Source organism: Nothobranchius furzeri, chromosome 15 (genome assembly GCF_043380555.1).
Source record: "Nothobranchius furzeri strain GRZ-AD chromosome 15, NfurGRZ-RIMD1, whole genome shotgun sequence".
NCBI lineage: Eukaryota > Metazoa > Chordata > Actinopteri > Cyprinodontiformes > Nothobranchiidae > Nothobranchius > Nothobranchius furzeri.
This window is the reverse complement of record NC_091755.1, coordinates 47,516,723-47,535,039: the sequence shown is the minus strand read 5'-3', so window position 1 is coordinate 47,535,039 and position 18,317 is coordinate 47,516,723. Positions and strand designations below refer to the sequence as shown.

At 43.2% G+C, this 18,317-nt stretch overlaps 2 protein-coding genes across 3 annotated transcripts; one reads left to right on the top strand and one right to left on the bottom strand.

The window, feature by feature from the left end:
* Positions 1-532: 532 nt before the first annotated feature.
* Positions 533-5,560, bottom strand: zgc:113363 (myoD family inhibitor). The gene is made up of 5 exons (XM_015968786.3): positions 5,457-5,560; positions 5,024-5,118; positions 1,497-1,613; positions 1,209-1,412; positions 533-801 (listed from the first exon to the last, which is right to left on the bottom strand). Exons 2-5 carry the CDS (start codon positions 5,115-5,117, stop codon positions 533-535), a joined length of 684 nt encoding a protein of 227 aa, XP_015824272.3. The 5' UTR covers position 5,118; positions 5,457-5,560.
* A 122-nt stretch (positions 5,561-5,682) lies between these two features.
* Positions 5,683-17,966, top strand: cxxc1a (CXXC finger protein 1a). Of its 2 annotated transcripts, none has more exons than XM_054746233.2 (14): positions 5,683-6,164; positions 6,427-6,560; positions 6,688-6,788; positions 6,872-7,005; positions 7,265-7,420; positions 7,784-7,960; positions 8,026-8,139; positions 8,210-8,427; positions 8,499-8,706; positions 8,804-8,914; positions 12,586-12,635; positions 12,726-12,822; positions 16,623-16,766; positions 16,909-17,966. In XM_054746233.2, exons 1-14 carry the CDS (start codon positions 6,162-6,164, stop codon positions 17,053-17,055), a joined length of 1,794 nt encoding a protein of 597 aa, XP_054602208.2. In that variant the 5' UTR covers positions 5,683-6,161; the 3' UTR covers positions 17,056-17,966. The 2 variants fall into 2 exon arrangements, with proteins under 2 accessions (XP_054602208.2, XP_015824269.3); XM_015968783.3 differs by having other exon boundaries at positions 16,623-16,775.
* The last annotated feature ends 351 nt before the right edge of the window (positions 17,967-18,317 follow it).

Sequence of the window (18,317 nt, the reverse complement as noted above, 5' to 3'; positions counted from 1 at the left end):
CTTCCTGGTCACGTGACGTGTGACGTACGTGGATGAAGATCGGCTTCAGAGCTGAGATGTTTGTTCTCTCGGCGCGGGGGCTCGTCCGACGCCCACACAGTAAAAAAAATGCAAATGACGACTTTAGCAGTGAACGAGTTAAGGTGTGGGCGTGTCTCCATCTGACCAGGCCGTTTAAGGGCCCGACCGAGTACTTAGAAATGTCCCAGTAGTCAATGGCCGGGACAGCTGGTTAACTGATGCTGATTAGTTGCAATTCAGTGGGGAATGATTTTGTCAGACATTCCCAAACAACCAGCAAATTCACCTTTCTAAACTCCCAATTCTGAACATGTATCGGAAATCCCTCCACAGCACGGCCATTTTCTGACGTCTTAAAGCCGTGAAAGGGCCAACTTTGTATGGTGACACCACGCCTGAGAGGCGGAGCCAGCATATTTTTCCCCATCTCAGAAATTTCTCTGAACTCCTCAACTGGAAACACGGCTTTTGTTAGCTGTGACCTCCCTTTGCAGTTCTCTGGTTGGCTGTTTCACGATGGGAAGATGATGGAGCAGCACTCCAGGCAGATCTCCAAGCATTCAGCCGAGCCACAGCAGTTTTCCAGTATTCCACAGTCCAACACGGCCTGACACACCTCCTCTGTGCAGGCCGCCTCTCCCACTGTGTCCACGCAGCAGCCAATCAGAGCGTCGCAGCTGCCGCCGCTACCGAGTCCGCACAGCAGACAATCCCCCACCGCTGAGCAGATGGACAGCAGCTCACAGAACAGGCAGGACAGCAGGCAGTGGACAAAGCAATCTGTAAAGACAAGTCAACTGTCAGGTGCGACTTAGGTCATCACGAGGCCTGCGACCCCGTTGCTAAGAGGCAACAAAGCTACCAGCTTCACCACCATGCAACCAATTGCTCTTCATGTTCTTCATGAATACGAATTCCCCGACGGAGGACCCTCTGTCTCTGCTGTTAGGTCTTTACCACAACACAACATCTGAGATGTGAACCATCCGGGAGACCATACAGCATCCTTCAGTGCTTCAGCCATGATCAAACACCTTCATTAACACCCAAAGCAGCTCTGATGTCACAGTTTGATCGGCTGACCTGATTGGTCAGAACCTGCTGAGACTGACAGTCCTGTAGGACCTGTAGGAAGCACTCGGAATGACAAGATAAGAGCAGTAAAACCATGAAGCTCAGTGGCTCACCATCTCCAGCCACTTTCTTAATGTGAGCAGCGTCCATATTGAAGGAGGTGTGGCACTTGTTGGAAGAAACAGTCGTCTGATTGGTGTCCTGATGATGATGTTGGTTACAGAAGGAGGACTGAGATACAGGAGGAGCAGAAATGGAGGAGGAAGTTGGAGGAACACAACAAGGAGTATCAGGTGGCTCTGATGAAGTGTCCAAATCTTCAACACAACAGATGACATCACAGTATGACCAGAACACCTGATCTCACAGGTGATCCAACAACTTGAGGCGGAAGGAGTTACCTGTCTGGAGGGCTGGCAGAAGGTGAGCCCTTTCGTCGGTGGAGGACTCACTCAATGAAAGTTCCTCACTGCTGTTGGCCTCCTGCAGCCTATCAGAGGTAGGGGGTGGAGCTTGGCCTGTGAGAATAAATACACGTGCCAATACTAGTTCAAGCTGGTTGGTGATGAGTCATCATCAGAAGAGCTAATGTCAGGGAAAAAAGGGTTAATCAGAAATAAGATGAATTAGAGTAGAGAGGAGTAGAGTACAGTAGAACAGGATTATGAGTAGGGCTGCAGCTATCAAATATTTTTGTAATCGAGTACTCTATCGAATCTTTTATCGATTAATCGAGTACTCTAATAATTTACCCTTGTGTTTGTAAACCATTATATCAAATAGCATACAATCCTCTTCAGATAAATAACAAACCGTTTGACATCAAAGAAATTTCTCTTTGGTCTTGATGCTCATATATTAGTAAAGATTATAAATATAAACACATTTCAGTTTTCCTGGTAGTGTTTAATCAAAGAGCAATGTGACAAAAACAATAAGTTACTTAGAAGTTAAATACGTACATAAAGATAACCTGCAGTTGAGCCTCTTGACTTTTCTGTTTGCTAAATCAAGCCAAATGACTCTTCTATTAGCTGATGGATCCGTTTTAAATGTAAACAAGTCAAAATAGTTTGTTCACTTAATGTTATTAAAGTTACAACTTATTCACTGATGAAAAAGTGGCATTTATTTATATTATGGAGCGCTGTCTGTCACCTATGATAGACTGGCTCTATGGTAAAGCTATGGAATATTGCGTTACCATAGTTACAGCTCAGGTGCATCGTTTAAAATGCTTTATTATTAAGGCTAGAACCTTTCAGACTTCAGTATAAGCTCCATCTCGAGTGAGTGGGACCTTTTCTCTGCGGTCTCTGTGTTTGCCGACTTTAGTCTTCCAGAGAGCAGTTCTAGCAGGTAATACAACTACCCACAAACAACCCAGCCGTACATTTGACATGTTTAGACTTTCAGATTTATCTGAAGTGTTTCCTGTGCGTTACTGGAAGATGTTAACATCCCTCAAGGTAAACTGGTTTTATCATTTATATAAAATACACCTGCTGGAAAAAACAAAATAAACAACAACCCCTTAAGCAGGTCAGATTACAGATAAACAGTCAAGATAAAACTCATTTGAATCTGAAATATGAGTTATAAACGTACATTTCTATAACTAGAGTAGAGTAGGATAAAGAGTACAATAGAGTAGAGTACAGTAGTGAAGGATTAAGAGTAGAGTAGGAATAAAAGTATAGTACTGTAGAGTACAGTAGTTTAAGAGGTTGAGTAGAGTACGATAGAGTAGTACTAGTAGTAGTACAGTTAATAGCTTGTATTTTTATACCACCTTAGGGTTCTACAACCCCCCAAGGTGCTTCACAACAACACAGTCATCCAACAATTCACACACTGGTGATGAGGTAGCCACAGCAGCGCTGGGACGCACTGACAGAGGCGAGACTGCCGAACACTTGCGCCACCGGTGCCTCCAACTGCCACCAGCTGGCAAGGAGGGGTTAAGTATCTTGCCCAAGGATGCAACAGCAGCATCTCTGGCAAGAGCTGGAATCAAACCTGCAACCTCGATTACTGGACAACCAGCTCTACCTCCTGAGCTACTGCTGCCCCACAGTACAATAAAGTACAGTAGAGTATGAATGAGTAGAGTATGGACATGAGTAAAGTAGAGTAGAGTATGGATATGAGTAGAGTATGGACATGAGTAAAGTAGAGTATGGATATGAGTAGAGTATGGATATGAGTAAAGTAGAGTACAGTAGTAGAGTATGGATATGAGTAGAGTAGTAGAGTATGGATATGAGTAGAGTAGTAGAGTATGGATATGAGTAGAGTAGTAGAGTATGGATATGAGTAAAGTAGAGTAGAGTAGTATGGAGTAGAGTAGTAGAGGATGGATATGAGTAGCGTAGAGTATGGATATGAGTAAAGTAGAGTAGAGTAGTATGGATATGAGTAGAGTAGAGTAGAGTAGTAGAGGATGGATATGAGTAGCGTAGAGTATGGATATGAGTAAAGTAGAGTAGAGTAGTATGGATATGAGTAGAGTAGAGTAGAGTAGAGTAGTAGAGGATGGATATGAGTAGCGTAGAGTATGGATATGAATAAAGTAGAGTAGAGTAGTATGGATAAGAGTAGAGTAGAGTAGAGTAGTAGAGAATGCATATGAGTAGCGTAGAGTATGGATATGAGTAAAGTAGAGTAGAGTAGTATGGATATGAGTAGAGTAGAGTAGAGTAGAGTAGTAGAGGATGGATATGAGTAGCGTAGAGTATGGATATGAGTAAAGTAGAGTAGAGTAGAGTAGAGTAGAGTAGAGTAGTAGAGGATGGATATGAGTAGCGTAGAGTATGGATATGAGTAAAGTAGAGTAGAGTAGAGTAGTAGAGGATGGATATGAGTAGCGTAGAGTATGGATATGAGTAAAGTACAGTAGTATGGATATGAGTAAAGTACAGTAGTATGGATATGAATAGAGTAGAGTAGAGTAGTAGAGTATGGATATGAGTAGCGTAGAGTATGGATATGAGTAAAGTACAGTAGTATGGATATGAGTAAAGTACAGTAGTATGGATATGAGTAGCGTAGAGTATGGATATGAGTAAAGTAGAGTAGAGTAGAGTAGTAGAGGATGGATATGAGTAGAGTAGAGTATGGATATGAATAAAGTAGAGTAGAGTAGTATGGATAAGAGTAGAGTAGAGTAGAGTAGTAGAGGATGCATATGAGTAGCGTAGAGTATGGATATGAGTAAAGTAGAGTAGAGTAGAGTAGTAGAGTATGGATATGAGTAGCGTAGAGTATGGATATGAGTAAAGTACAGTAGTATGGATATGAGTAGAGTAGAGTAGAGTAGAGTAGTAGAGGATGGATATGAGTAGCGTAGAGTATGGATATGAATAAAGTAGAGTAGAGTAGTATGGATAAGAGTAGAGTAGAGTAGAGTAGTAGAGGATGCATATGAGTAGCGTAGAGTATGGATATGAGTAGAGTAGAGTAGTAGAGTATGGATATGAGTAGCGTAGAGTATGGATATGAGTAAAGTACAGTAGTATGGATATGAGTAGAGTAGAGTAGAGGGTTAACAACCTCACTGGTGAAGGCAGAGAGGTTGTTATCAAATGGAAACAGCTGCCTGCTTCAAACGTTCTATCCGTTAGACACACATCAGCTGTTGGATAGAGATAAGGGGTCCCTGCAGCGCCTCTGAGCCTCGGTAAGGAATCGGCTGGTGAAACGGTCTCACCACCTTCATGACGTCTCACTGAGACGGAGTGTCCATGAGAGCAGCCTGGGGAGGATGATCTGTTGTTCCTGTCCACAGCCCTTATCACCCCTGCCCCCCACAGAACGAGTTCTGCTCTGTCCCTTCCTGCAGCTCTGGTGGGAGCTCCAGTCCAGCCTGATGTTCAGATACACCTGAGACCTCTCATGAAGCTTAATCTGGAATTTGGACCTGTCCTACCTGTGTTGTGATGCAGGACCATCCCATTGTTTGATTGGTCACAGTCCTTGTTTGCCCCGCCCCTAGAGTTCTCAGAGGGGGATTTGACTTCCATCCTGTAGGGAATAAAAACAGAAGTGGATCTGTTTCACTTGTAGGAATAATGGAGTCCAGTTTTTATTTGACTTTTCACAATAAAATAATCCTTAACAAGCTTCTGGTTACAGAAATAACTGACGGCTGGAGGGTTGGATGATCCCCGAGCCTCATCGGCAGGAAAATAAAGGGCTGAGCTCATCTAGGAACAAAATCCAATCCTAACGCAGTCGTTTAAACTCATCCAGTAAATAAACTGTTTCATTATGAGTTTTATAAAGTTTAGTGTTTGGTCAACAGAAAAACCGCTGATCACAAACTTCCTGTTTAAATGAAAATGAAAGAAAAGTTTTAATACTTGCAGCTTCGGTCCGTTCAGTCGGCAGCTTTGGTGTGTGTGAAGCCCTCCGCCCACTACACACACACACACACACACACACACACACACACACACACACACACACACACACACACACACACACACACACACACACACGGCTATGACATCATCAGATGACCTAAAGATTCCGAACATATCCTCAGAAGACAAACGGATCAGTTCATTCATTCATCCATTACAAGCTTTATTCATGCAGCTGTGTCTCAGCTGTAAATCAGTGACCTGCTCCAAAACTCCCCACTGATGCTGAATGATGATTAAAGGTCCAGAGAAACAAAACCGGACCGGTCCAGACCCTCCAAACCAGTTAGAACCGTATGTCAGCGGGATGTCCCAGAGTCTTCTTCTGCACCCGCCGAGAGCGCCATCTGCTGACTTAGCCTACTTCTGGTCTCTGCCCTGGTCTGGAGCGCACTGGACTCTCGTTTTTAATCTGACTTGTCTTTCCTGGTCAAATAAAATAAACTATAATAAAACCGGTTCGGAGGACCGGGTTCAGCCCGCTGCTGCGCGTGTCTCTTCCCAGCAGCAGAGGGCGCCTCCCGGTTCCGGGGTTCCGTCCTGTTTGGGGGGCTACAGAGGAAGAGGGGGATGAAGATGGAGCGAAAACAAAGAGGGAGCTGCTGCAAGACAAACTAACGGAACCCAGATCAGCAGAACCTCATGGTGAGTCCGCTCTCGGTTCCGGTCCGCTTTCATGTTGCACACGAACCACGACATCCCTTCAGGATGCATTTTTCCTGGACTGGATGTTGATGATCACCCATCCAGGTCTACGTTCATCCATACTCTGGTGCTGAACCCGAGTCGCGCTGCAGCAGGTCTGACCGGGACCCTGTCACGTGGTTCTTGATCCAGATGCAGGAGTGTCTAGCCAATCAGAGGCTTTTATTAAAAATATTCCTTTAATCTTGTTTATTTGTCTTAGGAGGTGCGCAACCCAGAGGAGCAGGAGGAGGAGAGAGGAGAAGGGGGAGGAGGAGGAGGAGAGGTTACCATGGAAACCACCAGCTGTCCAGTTTACTGCATCTGTCGGAAACCAGACATCAACTGTTTCATGATGTGAGAAAAATTTTGTTTACAAAACAAAAACATAAACAGCTGATGCTCACCACCGTGTGTGTGTGTGTGTGTGTGTGTGTGTGTGTGTGTGTGTGTGTGTGTGTGTGTGTGTGTGTGTGTGGGATAGAGGCTGTGACAGCTGCACCGAGTGGTACCATGGGAACTGTGTCGGAGTCTCGGAGAGAGCAGCCAAGGCCATCAGGGTGTGGTTCTGTCCGTCCTGCAGAGGTGAGTGTTTCAGAACCAAACCCATCCTGGAGCTGTTGGCAGTACCTGGACCAGGTACCAGCTTTGTGTTTTAACACCTGCAGACCGAGACCCAGCCCTGGAGATTAAATACCGCCAGAGGAAGAACAAACAGGGGGAGTCAGGAAAAGATGACAAAACTGATGGAGATGACAGCTCCACCCCTCAATCTAAACTCGACAGGAGGCGGGGCTCCCAGGTAATCAGTTCTCCTGGAGGAGGAGCTCTCAGGTAACCCTGTCTGATGGGGAGCAGAGCTCACTAGCTGTTAGCTGTGATCTGAGGAGCAGCAGGTGAGCCTGATCTTGATGATGTCGTTAAAGTGGGCGTGTCCAGATTAGTAAAGCGCATCATTGGACATACTAAAGCCCAAACTGTCCCAAAGTCCACCTCAAATGTCTCTCTGTTTATGTTGCATGTGTGTGTGTCTGCGTGTGTGTGTGTGTGTGCGTGCGCAGATAAAGCGCTCGGCCCGGATGTGTGGTGAGTGTGATGCCTGTCTCAGGACGGAGGACTGTGGTCAGTGTGACTTCTGTAAGGACATGAAGAAGTTTGGGGGTCCTAACAAGATCCGACAGAAGTGTCGCATGAGACAGTGCGAGGTCCGAGCTCGGGTACGTGTTCTCCTCCATCTTTGTTTTTGCCCTGGTTGCCTGCATCAGGGAGCTCTGCAGCACCTTTTGTTTTAGTGTTACAACAATCCTTAGAAGCTTCCAGACCGGTTGAATCCGGTCTGCACATTAGGGCCTGGTTCAACTTCACAGCAACAAGGTTGCAGGTTTGAATCCCAGCTGGTGTATCTATGTCGTTGACGTCCCTTAAACCTGGACCTAAGTGATTGTAAGCCCTCTGTTTGATCAACCAGTTGCAGACCACATCTCAGCCGTTGCCATGGTAACGGGACAGGACTAATGCATTACCAGTTGGACATTTCTTGTTACGCCTAACAGTGTGTGTCTCTGATTGTCTCTGAGCAGAAGATGCTCCGGGTCAGAGACGAGGAGATGAGTCAGGGCGACAGCAGGGGGCATGGTGTTTTAAGAAAGGGGGCGGGGCATCTGATGGATGAAGACGATGAAGAAGATGGGGAGGGGTTCAGCGAGAGCGAGCTGGAGTTGTATGAGCAGTACAAAGCTGCTGGTTTCAGTCACCTGGTGAGTGGTGGATCAATCAGACCTCAAGGGTCGACTTCCTGTTTGATCACATCTTCCTGTCACAGGTATGGCGCAGCGGGGAGGAAGAGGAGGAAGAGGAGGCTCAATCTGATTTGTTGAGGAAGAAAGCTGTGAAGGTGAAGCATGTGAAGAGACGAGACAAGAAGCCAGAGAAGAAGGTGAAGCCATGTAGATCACATGATCACCTACATCACTGATGATGTCACTAACGCACCTGTGCCCCTGCAGAAGTCTGTGTTTGCTCCGAAAGAGGAGATCAAGCTTCGGCGTCATAAGGTCAAACAGAGGCACCGGGAGCGTGTGCGACATAGTGAGCGAGCAGGAGAGGGTGGAGCTAAAGATGTGGGCGGGGCTGTGAAGCAGTGCCTGGGCCCTAGTTGCATCGAACCTGCGAGGAGCAACTCCAAGTACTGCTCTGAGGAATGTGGGATGAAGCTCGCCGCCAAGTGAGCCTGAGGTCTGCACTCATGCCGAGGCGAGCGAGTCACCTGGAATTCACATCTGTCTCTGTCCACAGCCGAATTTACGAGATCCTCCCCCAGAGGATCCAGCAGTGGCAGCAGAGTCCCTGCATTGCAGAGGAGATGGGGAGGAGACAGCTGGAGCGAATCAGGAAGGAGCAGCAGGCCGCTAGGCTCCGCCTCACGCTGATGGAGAAACGTTTCCATGATCTGGAGACCATCATTGCCAACGCCAAGCAGCAGCAGGTCCAACAACATGAGGAGGTACGACCCCCCCCCCCCCCCCCACACACACACACACACATACATGCAGCCTCCCACTGATTGGTCCAGCTCTCATGTACCTTTGTTCTGTCTGCAGGTGGCCGAAGGAGATGGAGATGACACAGACCTGCAGATATTCTGTGTCTCCTGCAGCCATCCCGTCAACCCTAAGGTGGCGCTGCGTCACATGGAGAGGTGCTATGCTAAGGTGAGTTTATATATTTTTTACTAACCGCCAATAGAAAACAGACGGGGAACACTCAAGTCAGGAAAGCTCGTCAGATCTACGCCACACTGAAAGTAAATGTTCCTGGACTTGCTCATCTTGGCTCCCGACGCGGAAGGCTGTCGTTGGTTTAGCATCCAGGAAACAGCAGAGAGCGTCTCGGCTAGTAGAAGCTAACCGTTAGCTTTAGCAACAGAGCAGAACTCCTCCAGGCTTGTGTTATTTGTGGAGATAAAAGATCAGCATTGCAAAGCGGACAGTCAGTGGTAGAGTTGTGTTGCTGTTGGCCAATCAGAGGAGAGATGTCCGAGAATTGAGCCCTAATACAACAAATCCTGCCACCTTCTGCTCACCTCTGCACCAGAGCTTTTTCCCACAGAGGTCGTCTCACAAGGCATTCATTTGTACCAGACCACCACAAACCTCCTGAAAAAAACAGAATGAACTTGGTCTTTAAAACCGGGCACACGCTGTGGATTCTATACAGCTCCATTTTTTAAATTTTAGACTTCATCGCAGAGAACGGCTCACGAATTGTGTTGACACCGTACGGCTCGATGCTCAAATGCTACCTGACTGCTCACGCTGTGCATGCAAATGCGAAACCTGGAGCCTGGAAAAGAGGCGACTCCTTTAGCGCTTTCACATCTGGGCCGACTCGGTTCTGCTCAGGTAATGTTTTATGTGTTCACACCTGGGTAGCCTGGCTTTTTTCCCTGCTCAACTGCCCTTTTTTTCTGACCTCCTCCCTGGCGGACTGTTTCGGGCTGAGGTGACCCAACAGCCTCTGCCTGGCGGGTAGATTCAGCCAGCGAGGGCTTCCCGCGGTTCGTTATCATTCAGGATACTGTGGAGTAGGGGTTGTACGAACTAGTCGACTTCACGGCTCTGTAGTGACTTTTTATGCCTGTCATCGACTAGTCGCTGTCACGTGATAATGACTGACAAGATGCAGTCCTCCAGCAGGTGATGAGCCCCTGCGTCGGGAGGTGGAGGCAACGCGCTGTGCCAGAGCGTCGGTACTGACACCGGCAGTAAAACTGACATTTAACCAAACTGTGACCTTTTCCCTCTTGTAATTTTACCTTCTCCTCACCCCCATCCTAATCTTAACCAGTTTGCGCATGCAAAGCTCTGATCGTTGACGTGCTGCTCCAGACATCTGCGTCCTGAGCACCTCCAAATCAGGTGTCGCCACCTCAAAAACAAATTAAACACGCGATCGTTCATGTCGGCTCATTTCCTTTCATGTTTTCTGTCTGTTATTTGTGCCTGATGCGTTTCGCTGCTGCGGAGCGAGGCTCTTCACCTGTTTTGTTCTCCGGTGACGCGCCCCCAAGATTCCACTATCTCCGCTCCGGCACAAACTCCGCAGCAAAAACGGTCCCGTTGTAGTCGGCTGGCGAGCAGCGGCACTCCGCTGTTTCTGCGGTCGGTAGATCTTTTAGGACTGTGGTTCAAAGGTAACTTATAAGGTGAATATATATGAAGCCATGTAGCAGTTTCTCTTTAGGATTGAGAGGAGATGCAGGAAGATAATAAACAGACAGGACAGAAAAATAGTCAATTAAAAACAAGTTAGTTTTTGTACCTGCTGGTTGCAACAAACAGACACCATTGAAGGTAATCAGAAGTGAGGAACAGAAAATGAAATAATTATTTTAATGTCTAGAGCAGCAGGAACTCCGAGAGGCTGCAGGCGCATCAGTGAGTTTGCTGCTGCTGCGCAGGGGGAGGGGGGAGAGGGCTGAAGTAGGATGCAGAAACTACCGTTGTTAAAAGAGATTTTAGAACATGTGGGCGCAATCTTAATTGTCAAAAACTCCAGCGAACCTATCGACCCTCCCACCCCCCCGCCGCTTCAGGTGTATGACGTCGTCAACGACTAGTCAAAGTCGACTCGATTTTCATTACTTGACTGTCGACTTTAAAAAAAATTAAGTCATGCAACCCCTACGGTGGAGTAAACATCTCCACTGACTGAAGCCGCTGCGGATCTGTCTCTCACTGAGATGTGCTGTGAGGAGCACACACACAGTTTCAGTGAGAGACAGATCTGTCGAAGCTTGAGCTGCGCAGCGTGAGGACAGACACAGCAGTCTGGATGCAACATCTGTTACCCCGGGTTTCCACAGGAGCCGTCAGCAGCACGTTACTGCAGCAGCACGTCTTGCTCGCGTAAGCTGCTGCTTGGCCCTCCCCACGAGACGCGAAGCAGCAGGGGAGCAGCTGTCACCGACCGAGCACGAAGTCACACGAGTAACTTCGTCAGTAAACACAACAACAAGCAGGAGAAAACTACAACATGGGTTGTGTTTTTATGTTCTGTCCGTTTTATAATCGCCAATACGGACCTGAAAAACAAAGGAGACCGCTAGCTAGGTGATAACTTCTCACGGGGCCGCACAGTTAGTAACCTTTTTTAAAAGTAAAGCAACCGGAAGGCAGGACGTTCTTTATTCTGAAAATCTCGGGAGCTTCTCTCCATTTCCGCGTCCGATTTCCTGTCTTTCCTTCCCCAAAAATGTCGAACTTGACCCGTTTCAGAGGCGTCGCGCGTAGAAAATAGAACCGGCGCGTAAAGGCCGCGACATGCTGCTCCTGAGACGCAGCCGACTCGCGCTGCTGACGGCTCCAGTGGAAAAGGTTCTGTTGACCACAGCGGTTCCTATCAGCAGCTATGACGTGCTGCTGCAGTAACGTGCTGCTGACGGCTCCGGTGGAAAGCCGGGGTCAGTCTCCAAAAGCAACACTGCTCATAGCCGCCTCTGTTTACCTAAAGGAGACACCACAGACTTCTCTTTGTGTTTTTTTGCCCCGCCCACCTGCTCAAAGATTTCCGCTGCTGAGAAGTGTCTGTGAAGAAAATCTACGGGTGGGGGCCCAGGCGCGACACCACCTAGCCCAGACCGGGCCAGGCTAGGTGTGATAGTGCCACCATTGGCTTGCCGTAATTGTAGGAGAACACAGCGTAAAGCTGGGTATCGATTCAAAATTTCAAGAATCTATTTGACTCCAATTCTGAACAGTTAGAATTGTTTATCGTGACCTGATCCCATCCAGTCTGTTCCAGTTTGATGCTGATATGGGCCAGTGTGGCTGTTACCTTCATTTGATGCCTGTAACTCAAAGACGCAACACTGGGTGAGCTCACCGGGGGAAACTCTATTAACCCTTTCAGACCTAGACCTTTAAATGGCCGTCTGGACTTTCCCTTGGCGATTACAAAGGTTTTTGGAATTACGAATCGAATTTTTATAAGAATGGATTTAGAGTCCGGTTGGAGGTAGAAGAAAAGTGAGTGACATGTAAGAAGTAAACCATGTTTGGGGATCTGTTTCTATTTGTTATGAACACAACAAACACTACGGAGACACTTCCAACCAAAACAAACAGCACAATGTTCCTGTACCAGGAAACTGGGTCATTGACTGTCGCGGCTTACCACACCTGAATAGTTCCAGAATATTGAAACGCAAAGTACCTCAGAGAGGACAGTCAGTCCCATCAGAGCAGATTCTTTTGCTCAGGATAGTCTGATGAATCTACCTTCTGGATCCATGTGCATTGTGGGTAATGTAGGCACTGTGACAAGAGCTGCAGGACAGGATGGGGATGAGGACTGTCCTCACCAACTCTTTTTGTCCCAACAGTATGAGAGTCAAACCTCCTTTGGGTCCATGTATCCAACCCGCATTGAGGGGTAAGTCAACCTCCATCCCCTGTGTCCCGGTTGTCTGTATTGTCCCTCCTGCCTCTAATAACTGTTTGTGGGAACCTTGTCCTGCCCTAGAGCCACCCGGTTGTTCTGTGACGTCTACAACCCTCAGAGTAAGACATACTGTAAGCGGCTGCAGGTCTTGTGTCCAGAACATTCCAGAGATCCAAAGGTACGTTTTATTTTACCTGACTTGATACCCTCAATGTCTGTCACAATGAGTGTTGGTTTTGGACCCATATGCAGTGAGTGAAGCTCTGAGGCAGCAAAATACTTAGATCCATTTATTGCAGGGACTTGGGAGTGCAGAAACAACAGGAACAGAAGCACGTTGACATGGGGAGACATAAGATAAGGACAACAGATGAACCGACAAAAGACACAGGACTGACAGGGCTTAAATACACAGGAGCAGGTGATCAGGTTAACAAGAAGCAGGTGCAACCAATAAACACACGGGGAGACGAGAGGCAACCAAGGCTGAGAAGCAGAACGTGACATTGGCCTTTTTCGAGATGAGCCAGTTCTGCACAGATTAGATCACCGGTGATCGGCACGCAGTGCTTGCCGGTTAGATTTGTGTCCGACTTGACGCCGACTTGATCTGACGTCATGCCTACGTAGGCAACGACAACCTCGTGAGATCAAGGCGGCCGCAGATTTTGCAGCAAGGCGCTGCAGTTGCTCTCCACTGGCTGCAAAACCTAGGGCATGATGGGAAACGCCTGGCTCTCACCTGATCTAAGATCTGAGTGGTTCACATTTTGATCCAAACATCCGGTGGTAGAATGCAAAATGTTAGTTGGTCACGTGTATTCTGTAAATCATGTAACGTTGATGATGACAACTATATAGGCCATAAAGAGGAATGTGATTTGTGTTTGTTGTCACATTTCCTATGAGCACACTAAACCTACAGTTGATAACCTTTACTTATTATTACAGTCAGGTCTCCATAAAATAAAATCGTCTTTAATCAGATAAAATAATCTTTAAAAAGAAAAAATCTTATTTAATCAGGTAACATAATCTTTAATCAGATAAAATCGTCTTTAATCAGGTAAAATAATCTTTAATCTGATAAAATCGTCTTTAATCAGGTAAAATAATCTTTAATCAGATAAAATCATCTTTAATCAGGTAAAATAATCTTTAATCAGATAAAATCGTCTTTAATCAGGTAAAATAATCTTTAATCAGTTAAAATCGTCTTTAATCAAATAAAATAATCTTTAATCAGGTAAAATAGTCTTTAATCAGATAAAATAATCTTTAATCAGATAAAATCGTCTTTAATCAGGTAAAATCATCTTTAATCAGGTAAAATAATCTTTAATCAGATAAAATCGTCTTTAATCAGATAAAATAATCTTTATTCAGATGAAATTGTCTTTAATCAGGTAAAATAATCTTTAATCAGATAAAATCATCTTCAATCTGATAAAATAATCTTTAATCAGATAAAATAATCTTTAATCAGGTAAAATAATCTTTAATCAGATAAAATCATCTTTAATCAGATAAAATAATCTTTAATCAGATAAAATCGTCTTTAATCAGATAAAATCATCTTTAATCAGATAAAATTATCTTTAATCAGGTAAAATAATCTTTAATCAAATAAAATTGTCTTTAATCAGATAAAATCGTCTTTAACCAGGTAAAATTATCTTTAATCAGGTAAAATCGTCTTTAATCAGATAAAATAATCTTTAATCAAGTCAAATATAATCATCTTTAATCAGATAAAATGATCTTTAATCAGATAAAATTATATTTAATCAGGTAAAATTGTCTTTAATCAGATAAAATCGTCTTTAATCAGATAAATTATTTTTAATCAGGTAAAATCGTCTTTAATCGGGTAAAATCGTCTTTAATCAGATAAAATCGTCTTTAATTAGATAAGATTATCTTTAATCAGATACAATTGTCTTTAACCAGGTAAAATTATCTTTAATCAGGTAAAATCGTCTTTAATCAGATAAAATAATCTTTAATCAAGTCAAATATAATCATCTTTAACCAGATAAAATGATCTTTAATCAGATAAAATTATATTCAATCAGGTAAAATTGTCTTTAATCAGATAAAATCGTCTTTAATCAGATAAATTATTTTTAATCAAGTAAAATCGTCTTTAATCGGGTAAAATCGTCTTTAATCAGAAAAAATCGTCTTCAATCTGATAAAATAATCTTTAATCAGGTAAAATCGTCTTTAATCAGATAAAATAATCTTTAATCAGGTAAAATAATCTTTAATCAGATAAAATCATCTTTAATCAGATAAAATAATCTTTGATCAGATAAAATCGTCTTTAATCAGATAAAATCATCTTTAATCAGATAAAATTATCTTTAATCAGGTAAAATAGTCTTTAATCAAATAAAATTGTCTTTAATCAGATAAAATCGTCTTTAACCAGGTAAAATTATCTTTAATCAGGTAAAATCGTCTTTAATCAGATAAAATAATCTTTAATGAAGTCAAATATAATCATCTTTAATCAGATAAAATGATCTTTAATCAGAAAAAATTATATTTAATCAGGTAAAATTGTCTTTAATCATATAAAATCGTTTTTAATCAGATAAATTATTTTTAATCAGGTAAAATCGTCTTTAATCGGGTAAAATCGTCTTTAATCAGATAAAATCGTCTTTAATTAGATAAAATTATCTTTAATCAGATAAAATCGTCTTTAATCACATAAAATTATCTTTAATCAGGTAAAATGTTCTTTAATCAGATAAAATCGTCTTTAATCAGATAAAATCGTCTTTAATCAGATAAAATTATCTTTAATTAGGTAAAAAAAATTCTTTATTCAGGTAAAATAATCTTTAATCAGATAAAATCGTCTTCAATCTGATAAAACAATCTATAATCAGGTAAAATCGTCTTTAATCAGATAAAATAATCTTTAATCAGGTAAAATAATCTTTAATCAGATAAAATCATCTTTAATCAGATAAAATAATCTTTAATTCAATTCAATTCAATTCAAAAATACTTTATTAATCCCAGAGGGAAATTGATTAAATCAATCAAATAAAATTGTCTTTAATCAGATAAAATCGTCTTTAACCAGGTAAAATTATCTTTAATCAGGTAAAATCGTCTTTAATCAGATAAAATAATCTTTAATCAAGTCAAATATAATCATCTTTAATCAGATAAAATGATCTTTAATCAGATAAAATTATATTTAATCAGGTAAAATTGTCTTTAATCAGATAAAATCGTCTTTAATCAGATAAATTAGTTTTAATCAGGTAAAATCGTTTTTAATCGGGTAAAATCGTCTTTAATCAGATAAAATCGTCTTTAATTAGATAAAATTATCTTTAATCAGATAAAATCGTCTTTAATCACATAAAATCTTCTTGAATCATGTAAAATAATCTTTAATCAGATAAAATCATCTTTAATCAGATAAAATTGTCTTTAATCAGGTAAAATAATCTTTAATCAGGTCAAATAATCTTTAATCAGTTAAAATCGTCTTTAATCAGATAAAATTATCTTTAATCAGATAAAATTATATTTAAACAGGTAAAATTGTCTTTAGTCAGATAAAATTGTCTTTAATCAGATAAAATTATTTTTAATCAGGTAAAATCGTCTTTAATCTGGTAAAATCGTTTTTAATCAGGTAAAATCATCTTTAATCAGGTTAAATCCAAACTAGCACTCACTAGTGAGTCTTTTCTGTTTCCTGACCTGTTAGCATGAACAGACAGTCTCAGTGGTCCAGTGTTAAAGATATAAAATATCCTGAATAATCCCAACCAATGTGATGTGAGTGGAACCAACTGGTTCTAAAGTCAACATGGCATCATCACAAGAGGGAGGGTTCCGCCCCTCCATCTGATCAGTTCTACTAGGTCTGACTTGGACTCAAGTTTAGTTTCTATTTTTATTCTAAATGAATCATTAAACGTGTGTGTGTGTTTGGGTGTGTGTCAGGTCCCAGCAGACGAGGTGTGTGGCTGTCCTCTGGTCAGAGACGTGTTCGAGCTGACCGGAGACTTCTGTCGGGTCTCCAAGAGGAAGTGTAACAAACATTACTGCTGGGAGAAGCTTCGGCGTGCCGAGGTGGACCTGGAGCGAGTTCGTGTGGTAATCGGTTCTGATCCATTCTAGTGACAGCCTGACTGCTCTTGCCTCTCCCTGACTCTCTCTCTCTCTCTCTCTCTCTCTCTCTCTCTCTCTCTCTCTCTCTCTCTCTCTCTCTCTCTCTCTCTCCTCTCAGTGGTATAAGCTGGATGAGCTGTTTGAGCAGGAGAGAAATCTTCGGGCGGCGATGACAAACCGAGCTGGGCTGCTGGCTCTGATGCTGCACCAGACCATCCAGCATGACCCAATCACCACCGATCTGCGCTCCTCCAAGGACAGGTAGTTCGGTGGACACAGAAGGACACTTTGTTGGACCTTGTCTCTGAGCCACCAGTTAAGTCAGTCCTGCATTTCATTTCCTGACGAAACCCCGGAACATCTGGACCAGAATCTAGTGGTTTTTTTCCGTTCTGATGACACCGCTGAACTTCTGTGTTTATATCTCTGGACCTGCTTCAAACAGAACCTGGTGCCATCCACCTGCTCCCCAGCTGACTGCCAATCAGAGACGTGGATCCTGACTCCTCCTAGAGGCAGAGGCGCATCGGACTCATGAGCGGATTAGAGCTTGTTGGTGGAATGTTTTAGAAAATGAAAGACTTGACTTATTATGGGATAAACGTGACGCGTAGAGACAGAAAATTAAACCTTAAAGCATGTGATGTTGCTCCACCTCCACCACTAGGTGGCAGTGTTTCACTCACTTTTCATTCCAAACTGCAGGATTGTTTTCCTCACTCACTGAAAAACTTCAAGGAATGATTTGTCTTCAGTTTCTAAATGTGGGGAAATGTAGTAATGAATTAATATTAGAGATAAAGAAGATCTGGTCCCTCTGGTCAGAGACAACTTAGATGTTTTCACTGGACGTTTGAGACATTTTTCTAAATTGATTTTACGTGCTGAGATTTTTTAAACAGGAACCAAAGTTTTGATCTTTTGCTGCAGGTTTTGGTTCGTTGGTGTCTCTGATCATCCAGAACATTCTGTGGCTGCTCCGCAACTGTTCTGGTTCACTTTACAAGGACTACACTACTCACAGTCCTCAGCCTGATAAATAAGGGCTGTTCTTGTTGCCATGGAGACACGCACTACTTGATGAAACTCTGGACCAGAGAAGACACCTCATGTCACCATGGAAACCAAAATAAGGGAGGAGAAACTGGATTCCCTGAATAAAATAGCTAAAGCTCATTGTTAATTGTTTTTATTCAATAATCTATAAAATAATGATCAATGATGTTCTCTCCCAGGTGAGATGCTTCTGATGTCTCTGGTTCAGTAGGGTTTGTCATGAGGAAAGTGACATCTTTTGTCCAATTAGTCAAAGTGAAGAGGTTATTGATGTTCTGACTCCAGTTCACATGGAAGCTCCCCAAGACAACCTGAATAGATTTCTTGATATCCTCTCAAGGTTCTCTCCCTGCTGGTGGATTGCCTTTTCCTTCCACTCAGCTTTCCACGAACGCGGTTGGATGCAGCATTCTGGGAACAAGGAGCTTCCCCAACTCTACTGATGCAGATTAGAACATTTTAGAGTTCAGG

What these genes read in the sequence shown, in the direction of transcription:
- zgc:113363 (XM_015968786.3), bottom strand. Translation starts at nt 5,117, where the DNA reads ATGGAAGTCAAATCCCCCTCTGAGAACTCTAGGGGCGGGGCAAACAAG. An exon ending in GGTCCTGCATCACAACACAG is followed by an intron (nt 1,614 to 5,023) that starts GTAGGACAGGTC and finishes TTATTCTCACAG; the next exon opens with GCCAAGCTCCACCCCCTACC. An exon ending in TAAGAAAGTGGCTGGAGATG is followed by an intron (nt 802 to 1,208) that starts GTGAGCCACTGA and finishes TTGTCTTTACAG; the next exon opens with ATTGCTTTGTCCACTGCCTG.
- cxxc1a (XM_015968783.3), top strand. An exon ending in AGTGCGAGGTCCGAGCTCGG is followed by an intron (nt 7,421 to 7,783) that starts GTACGTGTTCTC and finishes GTCTCTGAGCAG; the next exon opens with AAGATGCTCCGGGTCAGAGA. An exon ending in TGGAGAGGTGCTATGCTAAG is followed by an intron (nt 8,915 to 12,585) that starts GTGAGTTTATAT and finishes TTGTCCCAACAG; the next exon opens with TATGAGAGTCAAACCTCCTT.